This window comes from Prosopis cineraria, unplaced genomic scaffold (assembly GCF_029017545.1).
Source record: "Prosopis cineraria cultivar Desert tree isolate PC_DT_omini unplaced genomic scaffold, ASM2901754v1 PC11, whole genome shotgun sequence".
Taxonomy (NCBI): Eukaryota; Viridiplantae; Streptophyta; class Magnoliopsida; order Fabales; family Fabaceae; genus Prosopis; species Prosopis cineraria.
This window is the reverse complement of record NW_026555342.1, coordinates 16,029,103-16,048,357: the sequence shown is the minus strand read 5'-3', so window position 1 is coordinate 16,048,357 and position 19,255 is coordinate 16,029,103. Positions and strand designations below refer to the sequence as shown.

General features: G+C 34.0%; 4 protein-coding genes across 4 annotated transcripts; 3 read left to right on the top strand and 1 right to left on the bottom strand.

Moving 5' to 3' along the window:
- The first annotated feature begins 2,019 nt into the window (after positions 1–2,019).
- On the top strand, positions 2,020–3,462 carry LOC129285217 (oil body-associated protein 2B-like). The gene is made up of 4 exons (XM_054920797.1): positions 2,020–2,308; positions 2,802–2,884; positions 2,984–3,098; positions 3,206–3,462. The coding sequence occupies exons 1-4, from the start codon at positions 2,020–2,022 to the stop codon at positions 3,460–3,462; spliced, it is 744 nt and encodes a 247-aa protein (XP_054776772.1).
- A 2,961-nt stretch (positions 3,463–6,423) lies between these two features.
- On the top strand, positions 6,424–7,764 carry LOC129284826 (uncharacterized). The gene is made up of 2 exons (XM_054920311.1): positions 6,424–6,652; positions 6,727–7,764. The coding sequence occupies exons 1-2, from the start codon at positions 6,451–6,453 to the stop codon at positions 7,515–7,517; spliced, it is 993 nt and encodes a 330-aa protein (XP_054776286.1). The 5' UTR covers positions 6,424–6,450; the 3' UTR covers positions 7,518–7,764.
- Positions 7,765–13,867: 6,103 nt separating this feature from the next.
- Positions 13,868–15,412, bottom strand: LOC129284861 (UPF0481 protein At3g47200-like). Its single transcript, XM_054920351.1, has one exon. The coding sequence runs from the start codon at positions 15,410–15,412 to the stop codon at positions 14,132–14,134; it is 1,281 nt and encodes a 426-aa protein (XP_054776326.1). The 3' UTR covers positions 13,868–14,131.
- A 299-nt stretch (positions 15,413–15,711) lies between these two features.
- LOC129284862 (disease resistance protein SUMM2-like) lies at positions 15,712–18,982 on the top strand. Its single transcript, XM_054920352.1, has 3 exons — positions 15,712–15,851; positions 16,656–16,749; positions 18,228–18,982. Exons 2-3 carry the CDS (start codon positions 16,707–16,709, stop codon positions 18,782–18,784), a joined length of 600 nt encoding a protein of 199 aa, XP_054776327.1. The 5' UTR covers positions 15,712–15,851; positions 16,656–16,706; the 3' UTR covers positions 18,785–18,982.
- Positions 18,983–19,255: the final 273 nt, after the last annotated feature.

Sequence of the window (19,255 nt, the reverse complement as noted above, 5' to 3'; positions counted from 1 at the left end):
GCAAGTTAATTAAAAGAAAATTTATAAATTTTGACATAATATTTATAAATAATAATAATATTTCAATTATAAAATATTAAATTATTAATATTTTAATAAAATATTATTTTTAGTTATTTTTTGATATTGTTATTAATGGTGATATGATAATCTGTACTCAATCAAAATGATATTTTTTTCTCTTACATTTATTTTAGAAATTTAATAGGAAAATTAATCTTTTAATCCTTCAATTTTTAACTCACTTATAACTCAGTTCCTCAACTATGACTCTTTGCGACTCAGTTCTTCAACTATAACTCGCTGTGACTTAATCCCTCAACTTTTGATTCACCTATAATTCAATCCTTATTTTTTATTTTTTAAAAATTTTTTTATCAAATAAGAGGGATAAAAAATACTCATATATTATTTTAAAATACCCTCTTCTTGCTCATTGATGTGAGATATAAGCTATCATGAAAAAAAAATTAACAAAAGTTTAGGGACTAATTTGTAAGTGATTTAAAAGTTGAGGGATTGAGTTATAGGCGAGTCATAATTGAGGGATTGAGTCACAGCGAGTCATAATTGAGGGACTAATTTACAAATGAATTAAAAATTGGAAGACTAAGAGATCAATTTTTCCAAATTTAATTGATATTAATTTTTTATAATTAATTTATTAATAATTTTTGGGACAACCTGTTTAATAAAATATTTTATTTTGTTTTTACTACTATAGTTTTTACTGTTCATATTAAATCTTAACAGTTTGAATTTTATTATTTATATTTTTTATAATTTAACATTTCAACAATAATTTTACAGGAGATCACATATAAATCATCTAAATTTTAAGCTAATGATTAGGGGGGAAAAGAGGGAACTGGATGGAAAAGGAAGATAAGAACGTTATGTCAATGATTATATTGAGTAAATAATCAATTAAATATAATTACATAACCCCAGCATGCATGCATTAACAAATTTGAGCCCCAAACTACGTATGCTAGACATATGATTTGATATGCCTATGCTATGCATGACAAGTGCAAATATGGAGTCAACAGAATGGTGTTCTGACCTGGCGGATGGACTATTGAAACGAACACCACGTGTGCACATGAAATGCTGACGTGTCAAAACACTGCAGCCTCATCGTCATCATGCTGAAGGAACACAAGACAGCGAGTATAAGAAACTGACCTGAATTAGGATATACGCTTAGTCGATCCTCTTCGATTTCACACCATGACCAACAAGTTTTCGTGGAAGCTAAGTAGAGGACGACGGCACGTATACAATTTGATGAACAGATGTTTAGCCTCTCGTTCTATAGTATGACTTTGGATATAAGGAGATATCAATACGACATACTCTCTCTGGTATACTTTACAGGTCACATTTTAAAAGTATGAAATGATTCATTTTATAAGTTATTGAATTGATAATGATATTTTATTTTAAATAAAATGTTTAAATTATCTTTAAAAAGTAAGAGAGAGAAATAAAAAAAATATTATATAGTTTATTTATTTTTTAAGAGTTATGTTTATAATTTTATAAAATTTTATTTTTTATATTTTTTTATATTAATATTGATAAAATTGATAAAAATAATTTATAAATAAATTCGGAAGAAGTGTGACTTTGGATTTTCTGTCTCATTCTCTTTGTCTTTATGTGGATTTATTTTGATAATAAATAAGTTCCATTTCGACGTACGTGTAAGGGCAAGATGATCCCACACATCCTTTAGACCTAGCTAATTCTATTTAATAATACGAGAAATTGAAGAAGATTCCAAATTCTCATGAAGAGTTTGCTCTTCTCACACCAGCTGGTCACACAGCTCAGTGATCTCTGCCACGTTAGCCCCATGCATGCATGTCTACGTGGGACCCAATGTGCCATCCACGTAACGTATTCCATTTATCCATCTTCCTCCTCTCTGTCTCCCCTTTATAAGTGATCATCATCTCCTCTCTCCGAGAACAAACTAACCCAACGGTCTGTGTGTGTAAGAGAACGGAATCGATGGCTTCCACCGACCAGTCACCGGGTCCGACACCGGCGAAGGGATCACCATCGGACCCTACTCCTGGGGCGCCGATGTCTACAGGGCAGAAGGCGATCGACACGGGGGCAGAGATGATGCAGACTCTGAAGCCGATCAACCAGTTCAGCCTGCATGCATGCAGCTTCGGAATTTTCAGCCACGATATGAGCCGGCAGATCGAGACCCATCACTTTTGCTCCCGCCTTTCCCAGGACTTCGTCCAATGTGCAGTCTACAGCTCCAACGATCGCAAAGCCCGTCTCGTCGGTCCGCACCACTTCACTTGTTCTTTTTCTTCTCTTATCTGTCTTTCATACATATATTGTTAACTGTAAACGGCATTCGAAGTTGATTTTAGTGTGTGTGTATACACTTGAGTATTAATTCTTCATAAATGACTCATGGTGACCAAGATATTGTTATTTAGTTAAAATAAAAAAAAATCAATTTTAATGTAGTTTATACTTTGAATATTGATGCCATCTTATGGATAGACAAGTTCTATATGTCATTTATTATATGCATAATGCAATATCATATTTCATTACCATATATATTTTGAAGTAGTTCACATGATAGAAGTTGACACTCTATATATAGCTGCTCAATATCTTGTTGTAATACTTGAATGTTCAACTATGATAGAAAAGAGACCCTAAATATAGGTCACAGTAGAGTTGAATTATTTGACATTTATGTATTTATATCATGTACGATGTGTATAAAATAATGTTCTTTTTCATAATGTCTTTGTTGGCAGGTGTGGAGTATATTGTTCCTGCTAATATATTTGAAACTTTTCCACCGGAGGAGCAGAGGCTTTGGCATTCTCATGCTTACGAGGTTTTGAGCTAATTAATAAGAACATTCGACAGTTGTATATTTTCTGTTTGTAGTATATTCATGCATATATACACATATATCTCTTATGAATGGATGCAGATAAAATCCGGGATATGGGTGAACCCCAGAGTTCCTGAGATGATCGCAAAGCCAGAGCTTGAAAACTTCGCCAAAACTTACGGCAAGTTCTGGTGCACGTGGCAAATTGATCGAGGTATATATATTTGGATCATCACTCACAGATGGATTCAGTGAGAAAGTTAGGAATAGTTGAATCTGGCTCTACTCATATATATGATTGAGGTTGATTGTGGGAAACAGGGGACAAGCTGCCAATGGGGGCCCCAGCACTGATGATGTCCCCACAAGCTGTGAGTCCTGGGATTGTGAGACCAGAGCTGGTGCATGAGAGGGATGCCAAGTACGGCATATCTTCAGAGAGACTGCAGAGCCCAAGGATGGAGATTGAAGAGCCTGAGATGATCAGTCCCATTGCAGATTATTGGAAGCAACATGGCAAAGGGTTTGCCATTGACTTTGAAGAGACTGAAATGAAACGCAATGCACCTTTTCCTTGAACACTTGCGTATCTGTGTGTGTAGTGTGCACTTGTGTGTTGAATAATTTTGGTATGACCTTTTATAAATTTAGAAAATTATTTAGAGATGTTATATCTAGCATGCCTCGCCAGTGCAACTCTCAATAATAAGTAATAAATCTCTAGATGTTGCATTTGCTACTGACTTGGTTGCTTTCCATTCCTTTTATTTTAGCTATGTTGCACACAAACACTACCTCATGCCTCTATTATAAGGTCTAATGCCTCTATTATAAGACATCTTTAATAATCTTGGAACTAAAAAAAAGTTGTTAAGTCATTGATTTTGTTTGAAAAAAGAATAAATTTTTAATTTCACTTTTATTTAAATGAAAAAATTTAATTGTTCATTATATTTTTTTTCATAATTAATGAATTTAAATAGAGATAATATTAAAAAAATGTAAGTAAGTTAAGAGCCATTTTTTTAGTGCTTTTTCATACCCACCGGAAGAAGTGTGTGTATATATATATATATATTTAATTTTGAGTAAGATACAGTCTTCATGAGAAGAAAAAGGGAAACATTCTTTGATCATAAATAAATATTAAATACTCAAAACTTCGTAGAATGGTTGACAGAGACAAAAGTGTTTTATGTGAATACAAATTTGAAGATGATTCAAGAGCAGGAGGTTGCGATCCAACTTAAAAAATATTGAGTGTACTGTTGAAGGATTGTGAAGGGAGACACACAAAATTTGGGAGAAATGAATTTTAAAACAGAACAAAGACAAAAAAAAAAAGGAATAAAAAAAAGAAGGAAAGCAAATTGTTGTAAGTCCATGTCCAACCTGTGAAAGTATTTGCTGTGACACAAAGTCTTCACCTTTAGTCCTCTACTTCCTCTGTGCGTGTGTGTGTGTGTTTTTTTTTTTTTTGGGCCAACCTTTACTTCCCCTGTTAAAATATAGGCAGAATGAAGGTTAAGTATCAAGGAAAGTAATTAATTCAAATTAAGTCTTAATTAATTTTAAAGTTTCAACAAAGTCTCTTGAGTAGTAATAGGTCTAACAACTCCAAATATTTTTAAATTCAGCTTTTAATTTTACAATTTTATTGTAATACATTTGTAACTTATTTTTTTAAATTTTAGCAAGGTCGAAGAATAAACAATGGGCAATAGAAAAATGGATGATCTAATTATTTTATTGATAAATAGGAAATAAGCAAGGAATAAACAATATACTTAATATTTCTCAACATTAAAAATGAACATTTGTATTTTTTATTTAAATTTAAAAAATAAATTATAAATGCATAACAATAAAGTTGTAAAATTGGGAGTTGAGCTTGCAAATCCCTATAGCTATACATAAATATGAACATTTATGTTCCTATTAAAATTAGAAAATAAATTACAAGATTGAAAACTGAACTTTTAAATTTCTTAAGCTATTAGATTTAATACTTCTTAACATTAAAGATAAACATTTATATTCTTGCTTAAATTTGAAAAATAAGTTGTAAATATATCACAATAAAATTATAAAATTAAGAGCTGAACTTATAAAATTGACCCTCTTGAAAATTAACTGCCATTCTCCCTAAAATATAATCACAAAGCTTAATTCCAATTTCTGGGATCTTTCTCTCCTTTGTACTCCTATCTGATTTTCCGTTACTTCTTCCTTAAAAACAAGGTAATTCTCAATGATCCAAACATCAAACCGTTCAGTTTTCTCATAGATCTCCTTAAGAAAGGTGCTCCTCTGTTCCTCTATTACTATTTTGTGCTCTGAAAATCACATTCTCTCTTAATCTTCCCTTTTTTCCCTAATTTGTTTTCTCTTTGTTTTTTTATTTTTTTTCTCTAGGTCAATTGGTTCTAATACCACGTCAAATTCTTTATATTAAATTAAATATGCCTTTTTTTCTCTTTATTTATTTTTATTTTTTTCTCTAGGTCGATTGGTTCTAATACCATGGCAAATTCTTTATATTAAAATTAATATGTCTAAAGATGATCTACTTCAGACATATTCCAAATTTTGTATATCCCTAATATATTTTCTAATTATTCGATATGGAATTTCTTCATTGATAATAATCCTAAATAATCAAAACTTCATACAAATGTGAAGATAATTCAAGAGCAGATTGAAATCTACTTTTAAAATAGGAAAAACACAATCATCAGTCCCTAAAATTTTATCAAATTTTACTTTTAATCCCTATAATTTTTGTCCATTGTTCTTATAAAGATTAAAAACATTGAAAAAACTAAAACTATAGAGACCTGGGAAACAAATACGACCCGATATTTCTGAAATTATAGAGATTAAAAATACTGAAAAAAAATTATAGGGACTAAAGCTAAATTTGATGAAATTATAAATATTAATAATTATGTTTTTCTTTTAAAATATTGAGTGTATGTCATGACATAATACAAGGCTTATTTGTAATGGGCCAAGAAGTGGTATGGGCTAGGGGTGGAGTTAATGGACCGAATAGGATGTCAAAGTGCTTGTATGCCATAGATTATATGTACACAGAAGGCGCTTTGAGAAGAGTGTGGATGAATTTTGTGAAACCTCTCTCTCTCATCTAGCATATCTCTTCTCTCTGGCCATAGTCTGGAGTTTCTTTTCTTTTTCTTTTTTAGTTTTTTTATTATAACAGACTCTGGAGTTTCTTCTTTCTGCAACTTTCTGTGGCTTTCCCTTCTCTTATGCTTTTTGTTTCCATTATATCATATTTTGTAATTTTTACTTAATTATGTTGAAATGATGTATTTAGACTTGGAATTTCCATTAAACAGAGATTAGTTGTGTTTTTTGTCATATTAGTAAATTAGTAAGTTTTAAATTCATGACAGTGTACTGCTGAAGGATGGTGAAGGAAACACAAAATTTGGGAGAAATGAATTTTAAAACAGAACAAAGACAACAAGAAAACGAATAAAAAAGAGAAAGCAAACTGCTGCAAGTCAATATAATGTCCCTGTCAAAACAAGATCTAACCTATGAAAGTACTTTCTACGACACGGTCTTCACCTTTACTTCCCCTGTTAAAACATAATCACGAAGCTTCATTCCAATTTCTGGGATCTTTACCTCCGTCATCCTCATATCTAATTTCCCGTTACTTCTTCCTTAAAAAGAATCTAATTCTCAAAGATCCAAACATCAACCCTTTCAGTTTTCTCATAGATCATCTTGAGAAAGGTACTCCTCTTTTCCTGTATTACTATTTTGTGCTCTGAATATAACGTTCTCTCATGTCCTGATTTTCACTACAGGATTCATAATGTTGCGGTCTGTTGTAGCAATTACCGGAATTATTGGCCTTGCTGCAATTTCGCATAATCTTCTTCGTCATTATCTCACTTCAAGCAAATCCCTGACACGCAAGCCTCAATCGGGAGACAAGAACCAGAAGAAACCTGGGTGCACAGTACAAGAAGCCATGATTTCCAATTTCGATGCTTTGGATGTTCTGGATGATCTTTATAGTCTTTTCGAGTTGTTCCAGGAATTACACTGTCATTTAATGGAGGATATGACACGTAGGATACCTCCACCTCTTTTTGAATATCAAGGGAAGTCTTGCAATTCCAATGCTTTTGATTCTTTAGAATGGAGAAAGCCAATCCTGGGGAATGTTATGGAGGCATTAACTGATCCTACTATTCATCTCATTGGAGTTTATGGCTTACATGATGAGATCAAAGACACTCTGCTTCAGAGAGTTCGCAGAAGAGTGCAAAGAGACCAACTATTTGACATGGTTGTGACTGCAGCTGTAACCAAATATCCTGATATGAGGAAGATTCAGGAGGATATTGCAAGTCAACTAGGGCTTGCTTTTATTCACGTGTCCAAAGATAAAAGAGCCATTGAACTTATGGATAGGATCAAGAATGAGCAGAAAATTCTCGTTGTACTCTGTAATCTTCACAAGGGGCTTCACTTGGGCAAACTAGGAATTCCATATGGTGCCAATCACACAGGCTGCAAGATATTACTCACTTCTACATATGAAGACGTGCTATCCAACCACATGCATACCCACATAAATTTTATGGTCTAATAATTCTATTTCTTGATAAAAGGCTTGACCCTTTTTATTGAGAGTTTTCTAATTGTGTGTGTCTTTGTATTGTAAGGGGATTATGTATAGTATGTGTTTGGTGGTGAAAAGTTTATTAGTGATAGAAATGTGAATGCAATGTGGAAGACAAGTCATCAAGTCAATTCCACAACATGGTCCCTCAAGTTGAAATTAATAACTCCGTGTATGCTTGCTTTTATAAATATGATACCACTAGTTTGCTGAATATTTTTTTTTCGATAATTAAAGATTAAGATAATTTAATCAATGATGATGATTTAAACTGCGTGAATAAAAGAAATTATATTAACAAATTTTTGAACTTGACAATGTTAAAATATATTTAGTTATGGAAGAAAATCATGGATACAGCACTGATTATAAATTAATTATCAAAATATGAATTAGTGGTCTCTGTTCTTTGTCATAACCAACTTTCTTTTCTTGTTAAAGTTTATTGTTCCTAATGTTGAGTGTACTCGTTCTAGCTGAAGAGAATAATGTTAATGATGGTAAAGGAAAAAAAAATTTGGGCGAAATGATTTTTTTTTTTTTTTTTTGAGTTCAAAGAAGCACCAAGCGAACAGTGAGAAGCATGTGTGATTCTGAGCACACAGCACAAATCCTCTTTTTTTTTTTTTTTTTTAATCTTTGTTGACAAACGCGGAAAGCGATGAATGAAAACAAGAGTAGAAATAATAATTATGAGGAATTAATGTAGAACACAGGAATAGAAAACCAGAAACAAGTCCTTTTCTTTTTCTTCCATCTTCAGCGACTTGAACGATGTTGCAGAGAGAAATTTGATTCTGTGAAGAGAGAGAAATGAGGGCAAAGGGAGCAGAGAAGAGAGAGTAAAAGATGGATGAAATGAATTTTAGAACAAAAAGAGAAAGCAAACTGATCTAAGTCAATGACCCAGTCAAAACATAATCTAAATTCTAACCTATTAAAGTACTTCCTGCAACCCAAGTCCTATCCCAGGTCAAAAAAAAAAAAGAAAAAACAAGTCCTATCACCTTTAATTACTTCCCATATTAAAGTATAATCAGGGAGCTGCATTCTAGTTTCTGGGAAGTTTCTCCCCTTCACACTAGCTCCCATTTGAATTATATCCTGTTATCTCCAGCTTCTTGAAGACCGAAACAGCCATTGATCTCTCTGAGTAAGTCACTCCTCTGTTGCTATATTTTTACACGATAACATGTGGGCTGTGGTAGCAATTATTGCCGGAATTATTGGACTTGCAGCAATTGCTCACAGTCGTCTTCGTCATTATATCATTTCAAGCAAATCCCAGACACACAAACCTCAATCCCAAGACAAGAACCAGAACAAACTTGGGTGCACGGTAAAAGAAGCCATGATTTCCTATTCTGATGCTTTTGATGTTTTGGATGATCTTTATGCTCTTTCCGAGTTGTTCCTGGAATTACTCTGTCATGTAATGGACGATATGATACCTACGAGGGAACTACAAGCGAACTTTTCCAATTCCAATGCGTTGGATGCTTCAGAATGGAGAAAGCCAATCCTGGGGAATGTTATGGAGGAATTAGCTGATCCTAATATTCACTGGAGTTTATGGCTCCCAAGATGAGATCAAAGACACTCTGCTTCAAAGAGTTTATAGAAGAGTTCAAAGAGACCAACTATTTGACAAGGTTGTGACTTCTACAGTAAATAAAGATCCTAAAGTGAGGAAGATTCAAGAGGATATTGCGCGTCAACTAGGGCTTACACTTAATCAAAAGTCCAAGGACAATAAACGAGCCAACGAACTGATTCAATGGATCAAGAAGGAGCAGAAAATTCTGATTGTACTTTGTGATCCGTACAAGAGGCTTGACCTGGGTAAGATAGGAATTCCCTATGGTGCAGATCACAGTGGCTGCAAAATATTACTCACTTCCACAACTGAAGATGTCCTATCCAACCACATGCATACCCAAAAAAATTTCCTGGTCTGATGATTCCCTTCATGTATAAATGCTTTAAACTTTTGATTTAGAGTTTCCACGTCATAAGGGGCTTATTATATGCTTGCTCTTTTTTTCCTCTATAGGATTATGTAGAATAATGGCATCTGGAGGTTGCGTTTAATAATAATTAATATTGCGTAGTTTTCGGTGAAAGACTTAGCCTGTGTTCTGTAATCTGTCATAAGCTTATGCAAGGTCATGAAGCCGCACAACAATTTCTAGGATATTCCTCTCCCCTTCAGCCTGTTATGTAATTTTTCTTCTTCTTCTCACAGGGCATTAATTTGGTGTATTTGGGTTAAAGGTTATATAAATTGAAGTGGATTACCAGAAATGGAAGCTAGCTTTCTGAAGTCTCTTACCAATTTGTTAAAGTTATTAATGACGTCAGGATGTGTATTAACCAAGTGCGTCATGTCCAATATATGAAGCTTGAAAATAGAGAAACTGATGTGCAAGGAGATGACACACACACACACGACATGTCCCTAATTGGTTGCAAGAATTGCAATGAAATTTTTAGCATTGAGGATGAGGGCTCTGTATACTTATTAAATTTGGCTTTGATCATTTGATGACCAGAAATGAAAAAAAAGACATAAAAAAATTATAAAAAAAGTCTCAAAAATTACAAAAAATTACAATAAAAGGCCCAAAAACTACAAATAAGTCGTTTTTTTATAATTGTTGATATTACTTTTTAGTCAATTAAAAGTTAAAATTAACTTTTGTTTACAACAGAACCTAAATTATACTATTTTTAAAAGTTGAAAGGACAACTTGTACAATAAACAAGTTTAAGGTCTGTGGTGGTATTAGATTTAAAATTTAAGGATAATTTGCTTATTTATCCTTAAAAAAGGTATAAATTACAAGAAATGAAAAAGAGAAACTCAATGTGATGAGACTTGCTTAAATTGTTGTGCCACTTGTAAGATAGAACTAACTGCTTGGATTAAAGAGAGAACAAGCAGCAGAATTCCAGCAAATGAGGCAGCAGTATTCCAAGGGGTGTTGCAGTAGTCATGTCTCAAAGTGGCCTTTATGTATTTCTAAGGACTTATTGCAGAAGGAAGGAATTCAAGTCCTTGTGGAGATTTGAGTAACATGACAAGAACGATACATTTAATAATACAATGTTTGTCTATTATACATGGTCCGTACGCTTTTGGTAGAACAGTAATGTGTAAGTTTTTTAAATGTATAAATAACAGAATGTCTGTGACCGTCGCAAGTTAATGTCTCCTATTAAAATATAATCACGAAGTTCCATTCCAATTTCTAGGTTCTTTCTCTCCTTCAAACTCCCATCCAATTTCCTGTTGCTTCTTTCTTGAAAAGAAGCTACTGCTCAAATATCCAAACATCAACCCTTTCAGTTTTCTCATAGATCTCCTTGAGAAAGGTATTCTTCTGTTCCTGTATTACAATTTTGTGCTCTAAATATTACGTTCTCTCATGTCCTGATCTTCACTACAGGATTAATTATGATGCGGTCTGCTGTAGCAATTGCCGGAATTATTGGCCTCGCTGCAATTTCTTATCGTCTTATTCGTCATTTTCTTGCTTCAAGCGAATCCCACATAGACAAGCCTCGATCCAAAGACAAGAAGCAAGATAGAGATTATTCAGGGCCTGAACCAAGAATGCACAACAGGGAGGCATTTCCGTGCAACTCCAATGCTTTTGATGCTTTGGAATGGAGAAAACCAATACTAAATAGTGTTGTGGAGGCTTTATCTGATCCTAATACTCACTTAATTGGAGTTTACGGCTCACATGATGAGATCAAAGACACTCTGCTTCAGAGAGTTCGCAGAAGAGTTCAAAGAGACCAACTATTTGACATGGTTGTGACTGCAGCTGTAACCAAATATCCTGATATGAGGAAGATTCAAGAGGATATTGCAAGTCAACTAGGGCTTACTTTCATTCACGTGTCCAAAGATAAAAGAGCCATTGAACTGATGCATAGGGTCAAGAATGAGCAGAAAATTCTAGTTGTACTCTGCAACCTCCACAAGGGGCTTGACCTGGGCAAACTAGGAATTCCATATGGTGCAGACCACACAGGCTGCAAGATATTACTCAGTTCTACGTCTGAAGATGTGCTATCCAACCGCATGCATACCCATGTAAATTTTATGATCTAATAATTCTATTTCTTGATAAAAAGCTTCAGCCTTTTATTATTGAGAGTTTCCTAATTGTATGTGTGTGTCATTGTATTGTAAGGGGATTATGTATGTGTGTGTTAGTTTTTGGTTGAGACTTGGAAACTTTTGGGTGGTGAAAAGTTTACTAGTGATAGAAATGTGGAAGTCGTCAATTCAATTCCACAATGTGGTCCCTCAAGTTGAAATTAATAACTCGGTGTAAGCTTGCTTGTATAAATATAATCACCCTTAGTTTGCTGAATAATTTTTTTTCCATAATTAAAGATTAAGAGAATTTAATCAATGATGGTTGGGTTGTGCAAAGATGACTCCATGTCCTTTAAACAAAGTTGATGATGATTTAAACGTTGTGAATAAAAAAACATTATATTAAAAAATATTTGAACTTAACAATATTAAAAGATAATTAGTCATAAAAATCACTTTAGAGTGGCATGATAACCAAATATACAGCACTAGTTATAAATTAATTCTCAATATATGAATTGGCCTCTCTATTCTATATCATAACCAACTTTCTTTTCTTAATGTTGAGTGTAATTATTCTAGCTGAAAGAAAAAAATGATGATTATGATTGTAAAGGAAACAAATTTTGGGTGAAACGAATTTTAGAACAGATAAAGACAAAGAATAGAAAGCAAACTGTTCCAAGTCAAAGACCCAGTCAAAACATGATCGAAATTCTAACCTATAAAAGTACTTTCTGTAACCCAAGTCCTATCACCTTTAATTCCCATCTTAAAGTATAATCACGAAGCTGCATTCCAATTTCTGGGAAGTTTCTCTCCTTCACACTAGCTCCCATTTAAATTAAATCATGTTATCTCTAGTTTCTCGAAGATCCAAACAGCCATTGATCTCTCTGAGAAAGTTACTCCTCTGTTGCTATATTTTTACAGGATAAGATGTGTGCTGTGGTAGCAATTATTGCTGGAATTATTGGCCTTGCAGCAATTTCTCTCAGTCTTCTTCGTCATAATCCCACTTCAAGTAAATCCCAGACACACAAGCCTCAATCCCTACAGAAGAAACAGAACAAACCTGGGTGCACAGTACAAGAAGCCATGATTTCCAATTCGGATGCTTTTGATGTTTTGGATGATCTTTATACCCTTTTTGAGTTGTTCCAGGAATTACATTGTTATGTAATGGACGATATGATACCCAGGATATCTACGATGGAACTACAAGCGAACTTGTCCAATTCCAATGCTTTTGATGCTTTAGAATGGAGAAAGCCGATCCTGGGGAATGTTATGGAGGCATTAGCTGATCTAATACTCATCTAATTGGAGTTTATGGCTCTCAAGATGAGATTAAAGACACTCTGCTTCAAAGAGTTTACAGAAGAGTTCAAGAGGATATTGCACGTCAACTAGGGCTTACACTTAATCAAAAGTCCAAAGATAATAAAAGAGCCAACGAACTGATTCATTGGATCAAGAAGAAGCAGACAATTCTGATTGTACTTTGTGACCTGTACAAGAGGCTTGACCTGGGTAAGGAAGGAATTCCCTCTGGTGCGGATCACAGTGGCTGCAAAATATTACCCACTTCCACAATTGAAGATGTGCTATCTAACCACATGTATACCCAAAAAAAAAAAATCATGGCCTGATGATTCTCTTAATGTATAAAAGCTTTAAACTTTTGGTTTAGAGTTTCCACATCATAAGGCGCCTATTATATGTTTACTCATTTTTTCCTCAATAGCATTATGTAGAATAATGGCATCTGAAGGTTGCGTTTAATAATAATAATTAATATTGCTTAATTTCGGAGTAAGACTTTGAAACTTGTGTTCTGTTCATTGTTATGAACTCACGGAGTTGGTACTAATTCCACAAGATGGTCCCTCCATATTTGTAATTAATGGCTCTGCTTTCATAAGTTAAGATACTTGCCACAGCATAAGTCTTGCTTGCTCTTTACTTCCCTCTTTGAAGTATAGTCATGAAGCTGCACCACAATTTCTAGGATATTCCTCTTCTCCAGCCTGTAATTTCTCTCCTTCCCACAGGGTATTCATTTGGTCTATTTGGAGTTAAGGCTATAAATTGAAGTGGATTGCCAGAAATAGAAACTAGTTTTTTGAAGTCTTATCTAATTTGTTAAATTTATTAACAACGTCAGGTTGTGTATTAACTATATTGACCGTTACCTCTCCATATTCAAAACCTAAATGGAAAGGATCCATTCCCAGCACAATAAAACGGTTCAAAGTGAACCAACACATCATGTTCAATATACAAAGCTTAATGATAGAGGGACGGATGTGCAAGGAAAATGATGCGCGCGCGCGCACGACATGTTTCTAATTGGTTGCAAGAATTACAATGAAAATTTTAGCATTAAGGATGAGGGCTCTATACACTTACTTCCTAACAACACCCAAAAAAAAGGTATAAACTACCATAAATGAAAAAGAGAAGCTCAATGTGATGAGCCTTGTTTGTATTGTTGCACCACTTGTAAGATAGAACTAACCGCTTGGATTAAAGAGAGAACAAGCAACAGAATTCCAGCAAAAGAAGCAGCAGTCTGCCAAGGGGTGTTGCAGTAGTCATGTCTCAAAGTGGCCTTCATGTTATGCCAAGGACTTTTGCAGAAGACATCTAAGTCCTTGCAGAGATTTGAGTAATGTGAGTTGAAATTTACATTCGTGACATTTTTCCAGAGACTATTGAATAAGTTAGCCACAGAATTGGCATCCCCTAGCCAGTTAACAATGACTCCTTCCTGAACCAATAGATCCACATCATTACTTGTATTGATAAGGAAGTCCATGATAGCAACAAAGTCAGTAATGTAAGAATCAGAAGGATAGTGGCACTGCTCTAATGCCACTAGATTGCGAAACAAAGTTTCAGTTGAATCATCCACCTTTAATTCTGGTATTTCTAGAATTCGTCCTGAAAATTTAAAGTCAAGTAGGCACGGGCTTGCACTTTTCCTAAATCTCACCCCTGCTTCAACTAACTCAGTTGCGCTCTGAAGATTTTTCACCGACTTACTCTGTCTCCTTGGTTGATTGCTCAAATGGGGTAAGTGAAATGTTCTAATCAGATCTGTGAAGTGGCTTATGCTAACACCTTGAGGTTCTAACTTCATGTTGTTATAATAATCAAAGTAGTCGAAAGTAAGATGAAGAAATGGTGGATTTTCATGGCGCGTGTTGGAGGGAAAAACTCGATTGTATAGCCTGTCAAGTTCAGGAAAAGGCAGCTGATTCTCGAGCAAGAGCAAATCTAATCTCATGGTAGTGGCTTCCCATGGCTTTAACTTAATAACACCATCCCAATCACAATAATAGGACCTCCAAAATAGCTCAAATAAGAAGCAAGAATCAAAAAGAATCACCTTTACTAGTTCCTTAATGCTGAGCTCAAAGGGCTCTGCGTAATGAAGACGAACGCGAGGCTCAATCTCCTCAACAAAGCTGATCAATCGCTCCAAACTTGTGGTAGTGGAAATTCTTCGACAAAATTGGTTGACATACTGAAGCTTGTACCTTTCCATATTTTGTAGTCTGGGAAGGCCATAGTGAAAGGGGCCAATAGAAACCATCTTTGGGGTAAAGCTATCTTCATTCAGTCTGCGAATATCATTCGGGACCCTGTAGATGCAGCAGCACTCAGCAGCCATGGCTATTTCCGCTTGTTCCAGCATGGTGCTAATTTCAATTACAAAATCGTTGTGATTAGTGATTGCCATCTCGAACAGAAGCAGGGAAGATTGTACGTTGCAGGACCAGGTCCTATGGTTGGAGATAAAGAGGGTCTATTTTTTCAACATTAGGGACCACGGCGAAACTTCGCAAAGTTGCTTGTGAAATTTCTCCTCTTCTATTGGCCTTCATGGAAACTACAGTGCAGCTTCCAGTTTTATTGTTAGGCTTTTTCCTCGTCAACACAGGTCTGTTTATTTTCTTTCCGAAGTCTTATATCTCGTGGCGAGCTTCTCCATTTCCTACTACTCCAATTGAAATTTCCCTTCATCTCCCATCGCTTATATAAGAGGAAACTTGGTTGTAGCATCCAAAGCTCAAATTATAATAGATTGAAGTGGGTTCTCAGTGAAAAACAATATATCAAGCTTCCTGAATTCTCCAATTTCGTTGTCTTGAATCGCTTCATTCATCTCCATAAGAAAGGTACTCCTCTATTGCTGTGTTTCCATTTTGATTTTAGAGCTTCGAATTCATTAATTGCATTTTCCCTCGTCTCTCTTGATTTCCGATGCAGTTAAGTATAAAACCCTGTTCTTCTTCTTGTTCTTAATATTGCAATTGCAGGTGAATTATGTTGCTCTTATTGATTCCTTTTATTTGGGCTACGTATTTAATTTGGAGTAAAACATAGAGTTCGTCCCATAAAACATTTTCCCAGCCATCAGCTGTTTTTTATCCCATGGATCTCCATCCTTCACCAGGAGGAAATTTTCTGTCCAATCACATTAACTGGGATCTTTCACACCTTACTCGAATGTAAATTCAGCTAGGTTTCCAGAGAACTAAAGAAGGTTGTTTTCAAGTCCTAACCCACCCTTTTTTAGTCTATTCGTTGGTCCCCTTCCCAAAGTTACTCCTCCGTCACCACCGTTCCCTTCTTGTGCTCCGAATTAATTGCATACCTAATAGCTGATTCAGTTTGTGTGCTCTAAATACCAAATCTAGACCATCGGTTTAGATTTAATATTTCTTTATATTTTTAATATTTTAATTGATGCAGAATCTAAAGAAAAAGATAATTTCTCAATTTTTATTTTGTTAAGAAATGATTTTTATTTAAAAGTTATCATTTAAACATTTTAAATCTGAATAGTTGAACTGTATTTGGACTGTATAGATCTCACTGCAATGATGAGTAATGATGCTTACGGCTCCAGAGTTTTAGTTCATCAACATTTTAATGGTGGGGTTGTCATGTAATTAATTGCTAATCGTTGGCCGTTGCAGCAATTTATTGGAATCTTCTACGTCATCGATTCAATTCAAGCGGCAAACCCCATGGAGACAGCGGGCCATGAGTTCAACTCCAGGGATTGTATGGGTAGGGTCCTTCATCTCTTTTTCACTGCAGCATTAATTTTAATGGAGCTTGTTATATATTCTGTTTAATTCTATTTATGAGATTTTTTTTTTTATTGCTCTTTGATAGAGCTAGTAATATAGGCTTACCCATAACCAGTGGATTAGCCTATGGCTGGTTGTGGATTTGACGGATGAAGTTAGCATAATTCGCATCTTATATGAGCTGTATTTTTATCAACCCGCAGTAAGTTAATAAATTAACTTGCCAATAAAAAAATATTATATATATATATTAATTTTAAAAATTATAAATTAACTTCTTTTCATTGTTTTTTTCTTTTGCAGTAAAGTAAAAAAATCATATATTTTTTTAGAAATTAATTATTTAAATAACAATAAAACTCTTTCTAAATATTAGCCACACTAAGAATATCAATTGTGATTTTGGTTTTTTATGTTATAGAATTTCGTGATATTTTTCTTTCATAAAATTTTGTTTTGTTTTTCATTATTTCTGAATGCAGTTTGATCTACTCTGTACCATGAAACAGAATGGTATGGCACAATCCCTTAAGACGATCTAATAATAAAAAATGATATCTTTTGAGCAAATCAATTTGCTAGGTTAGTCGAGATTTGACTCCACTGGAAATCAATTTACTTGATTAAATTAAATTAGATGTATTTAACCTGTTAACTGTTCATGAAGTTGTGTGTGTGTGTTTCCATTGAGTGTGAGATTTTTTCCTCCATTTTAAATTTTAAACACAAGAATTTCCTTTTTATAAGCTTATTTTTGAATTCGAATTTACTCAATTTATAAGCTTATCTATTTTTTTGTGAGTATATCTTTATCTATATTTTTGGATAAAATATTTTTATCTATTTTACTCTCAGCATACTTCCTCTCGCCCCTATTATGTGATACCTTTTAAGAATATTCTTTGATCTTTATTATAAAGTAATAATTTATTATCATTTTTTAATTTTATCCTATTGAAAATTTAATTTTATGATTTATAGTATATTGTATATATTTCTCGTTCTATTTTTAATAGCAGTAAACTTGAAAAAAATTCATTTAAATTCATATTTAATGAGTTAATTATCATTCTTTAGTTCTAATGAAGTAGTTGAAAGTACATTATATTAGGTACCAAAAGGAGTAAATGAAACTTTTAATTTGACTAATGGTAATTATAAGAATTTATAAAAATTCTTGATATTTAATTAATTTTAACTAATTTCTTTACTGTAAGAAAATTAGTTAACAAAACCTTAATAAGAATAATGATGTTCAGTCTAGCTAAAGCAGCTAGTTACTTACAACATGGAGAATCAAAATTTGAATTCTCATTAACAGAGGTATTTATATTTAGTGTCCAATTGCATAAAAAGTATTATTCAACTTAAAAAAAAAAACATTAATCAATTAGAATCGCTGACTTACTTGATGAGATGGTAGAATAATTAATTTTAGAATCGTTGGCCTTACAGTTGAATGGGTAACTTTTCAATCTCTCACGTCGAATCAGAAGGGCCTTGAAGCTATGTTAGGGGGAGACGATATCCTTGAGAATGTCATGAAGGCATTAGCTGATCCAAACACTCATTTAATTGGAATTTATGGCCCACATGAGTGCACCAAACATGCTCTGCTTGAACTTGTTGGTAGAAGAGTTGATCGAGACCAAATGTTTGACAAGGTTCTCACTGTTACTGTGACCAGAAAAAGTTGTTCTTCTTTTTCGTTTGCCATGAAAACGGAAACACCTGATGTGAAGAAGATTCAAGAAGATATTGCACGCCAACTCGGGTTCAACTTTAATCACAAATCCACAAATAAAAGAGCCCAAGAATTGACCGATGGGATAGAGAAGGAGCAGAGGATTTTAATTGTACTGTGCGACCTCTTCAAGGGGCTTGATTTGGGTATGATAGGTATTCCTTATGGCACAGACCACCCAGGCTGCAAGCTACTGCTAACTTCTGCAGTTGAAGAGGTGCTATCCAACCAGATGCATACCCAGCAAAATTTCAATATTGGCTATTAAAAGCTTCAGCCTTCTGTTGAGAGTTTTAAGGGCTTTTTATGTGTTGGAGAGTTTTGTGTTATATATAGTATTTATGTGTTGGTTGCATTCGGTAATTTTCCTAGCTTCCGGTGTGCGCGACTGGAAGCTAATGTGCTGACGATGAACTTTCTTGATGTGATCAACTACGAAGGATAATATATACTTGGTCCCTAGTAAGGTGTGTTTGTCTCTCTTTGTCAACGTAACAAATTCTGATTACATTTCTCATTTTTCGAGGGGATCTGACACGGTCCCTGGTATACTCAAGAAAAGAACTCACAATATAAGAGACAGAATAAATTCAGTGCAGTATTATTGAAATCTCTCAGTGAAATACTATAAGTTTCAGTATAAGGAAAAGCATTGGATACAACTGAAATTATTAGTGAAAGTAATAGCAAGAATTGGTATAACAGAACCACAAAACAGAAAGAATGTTCACAGACAGAA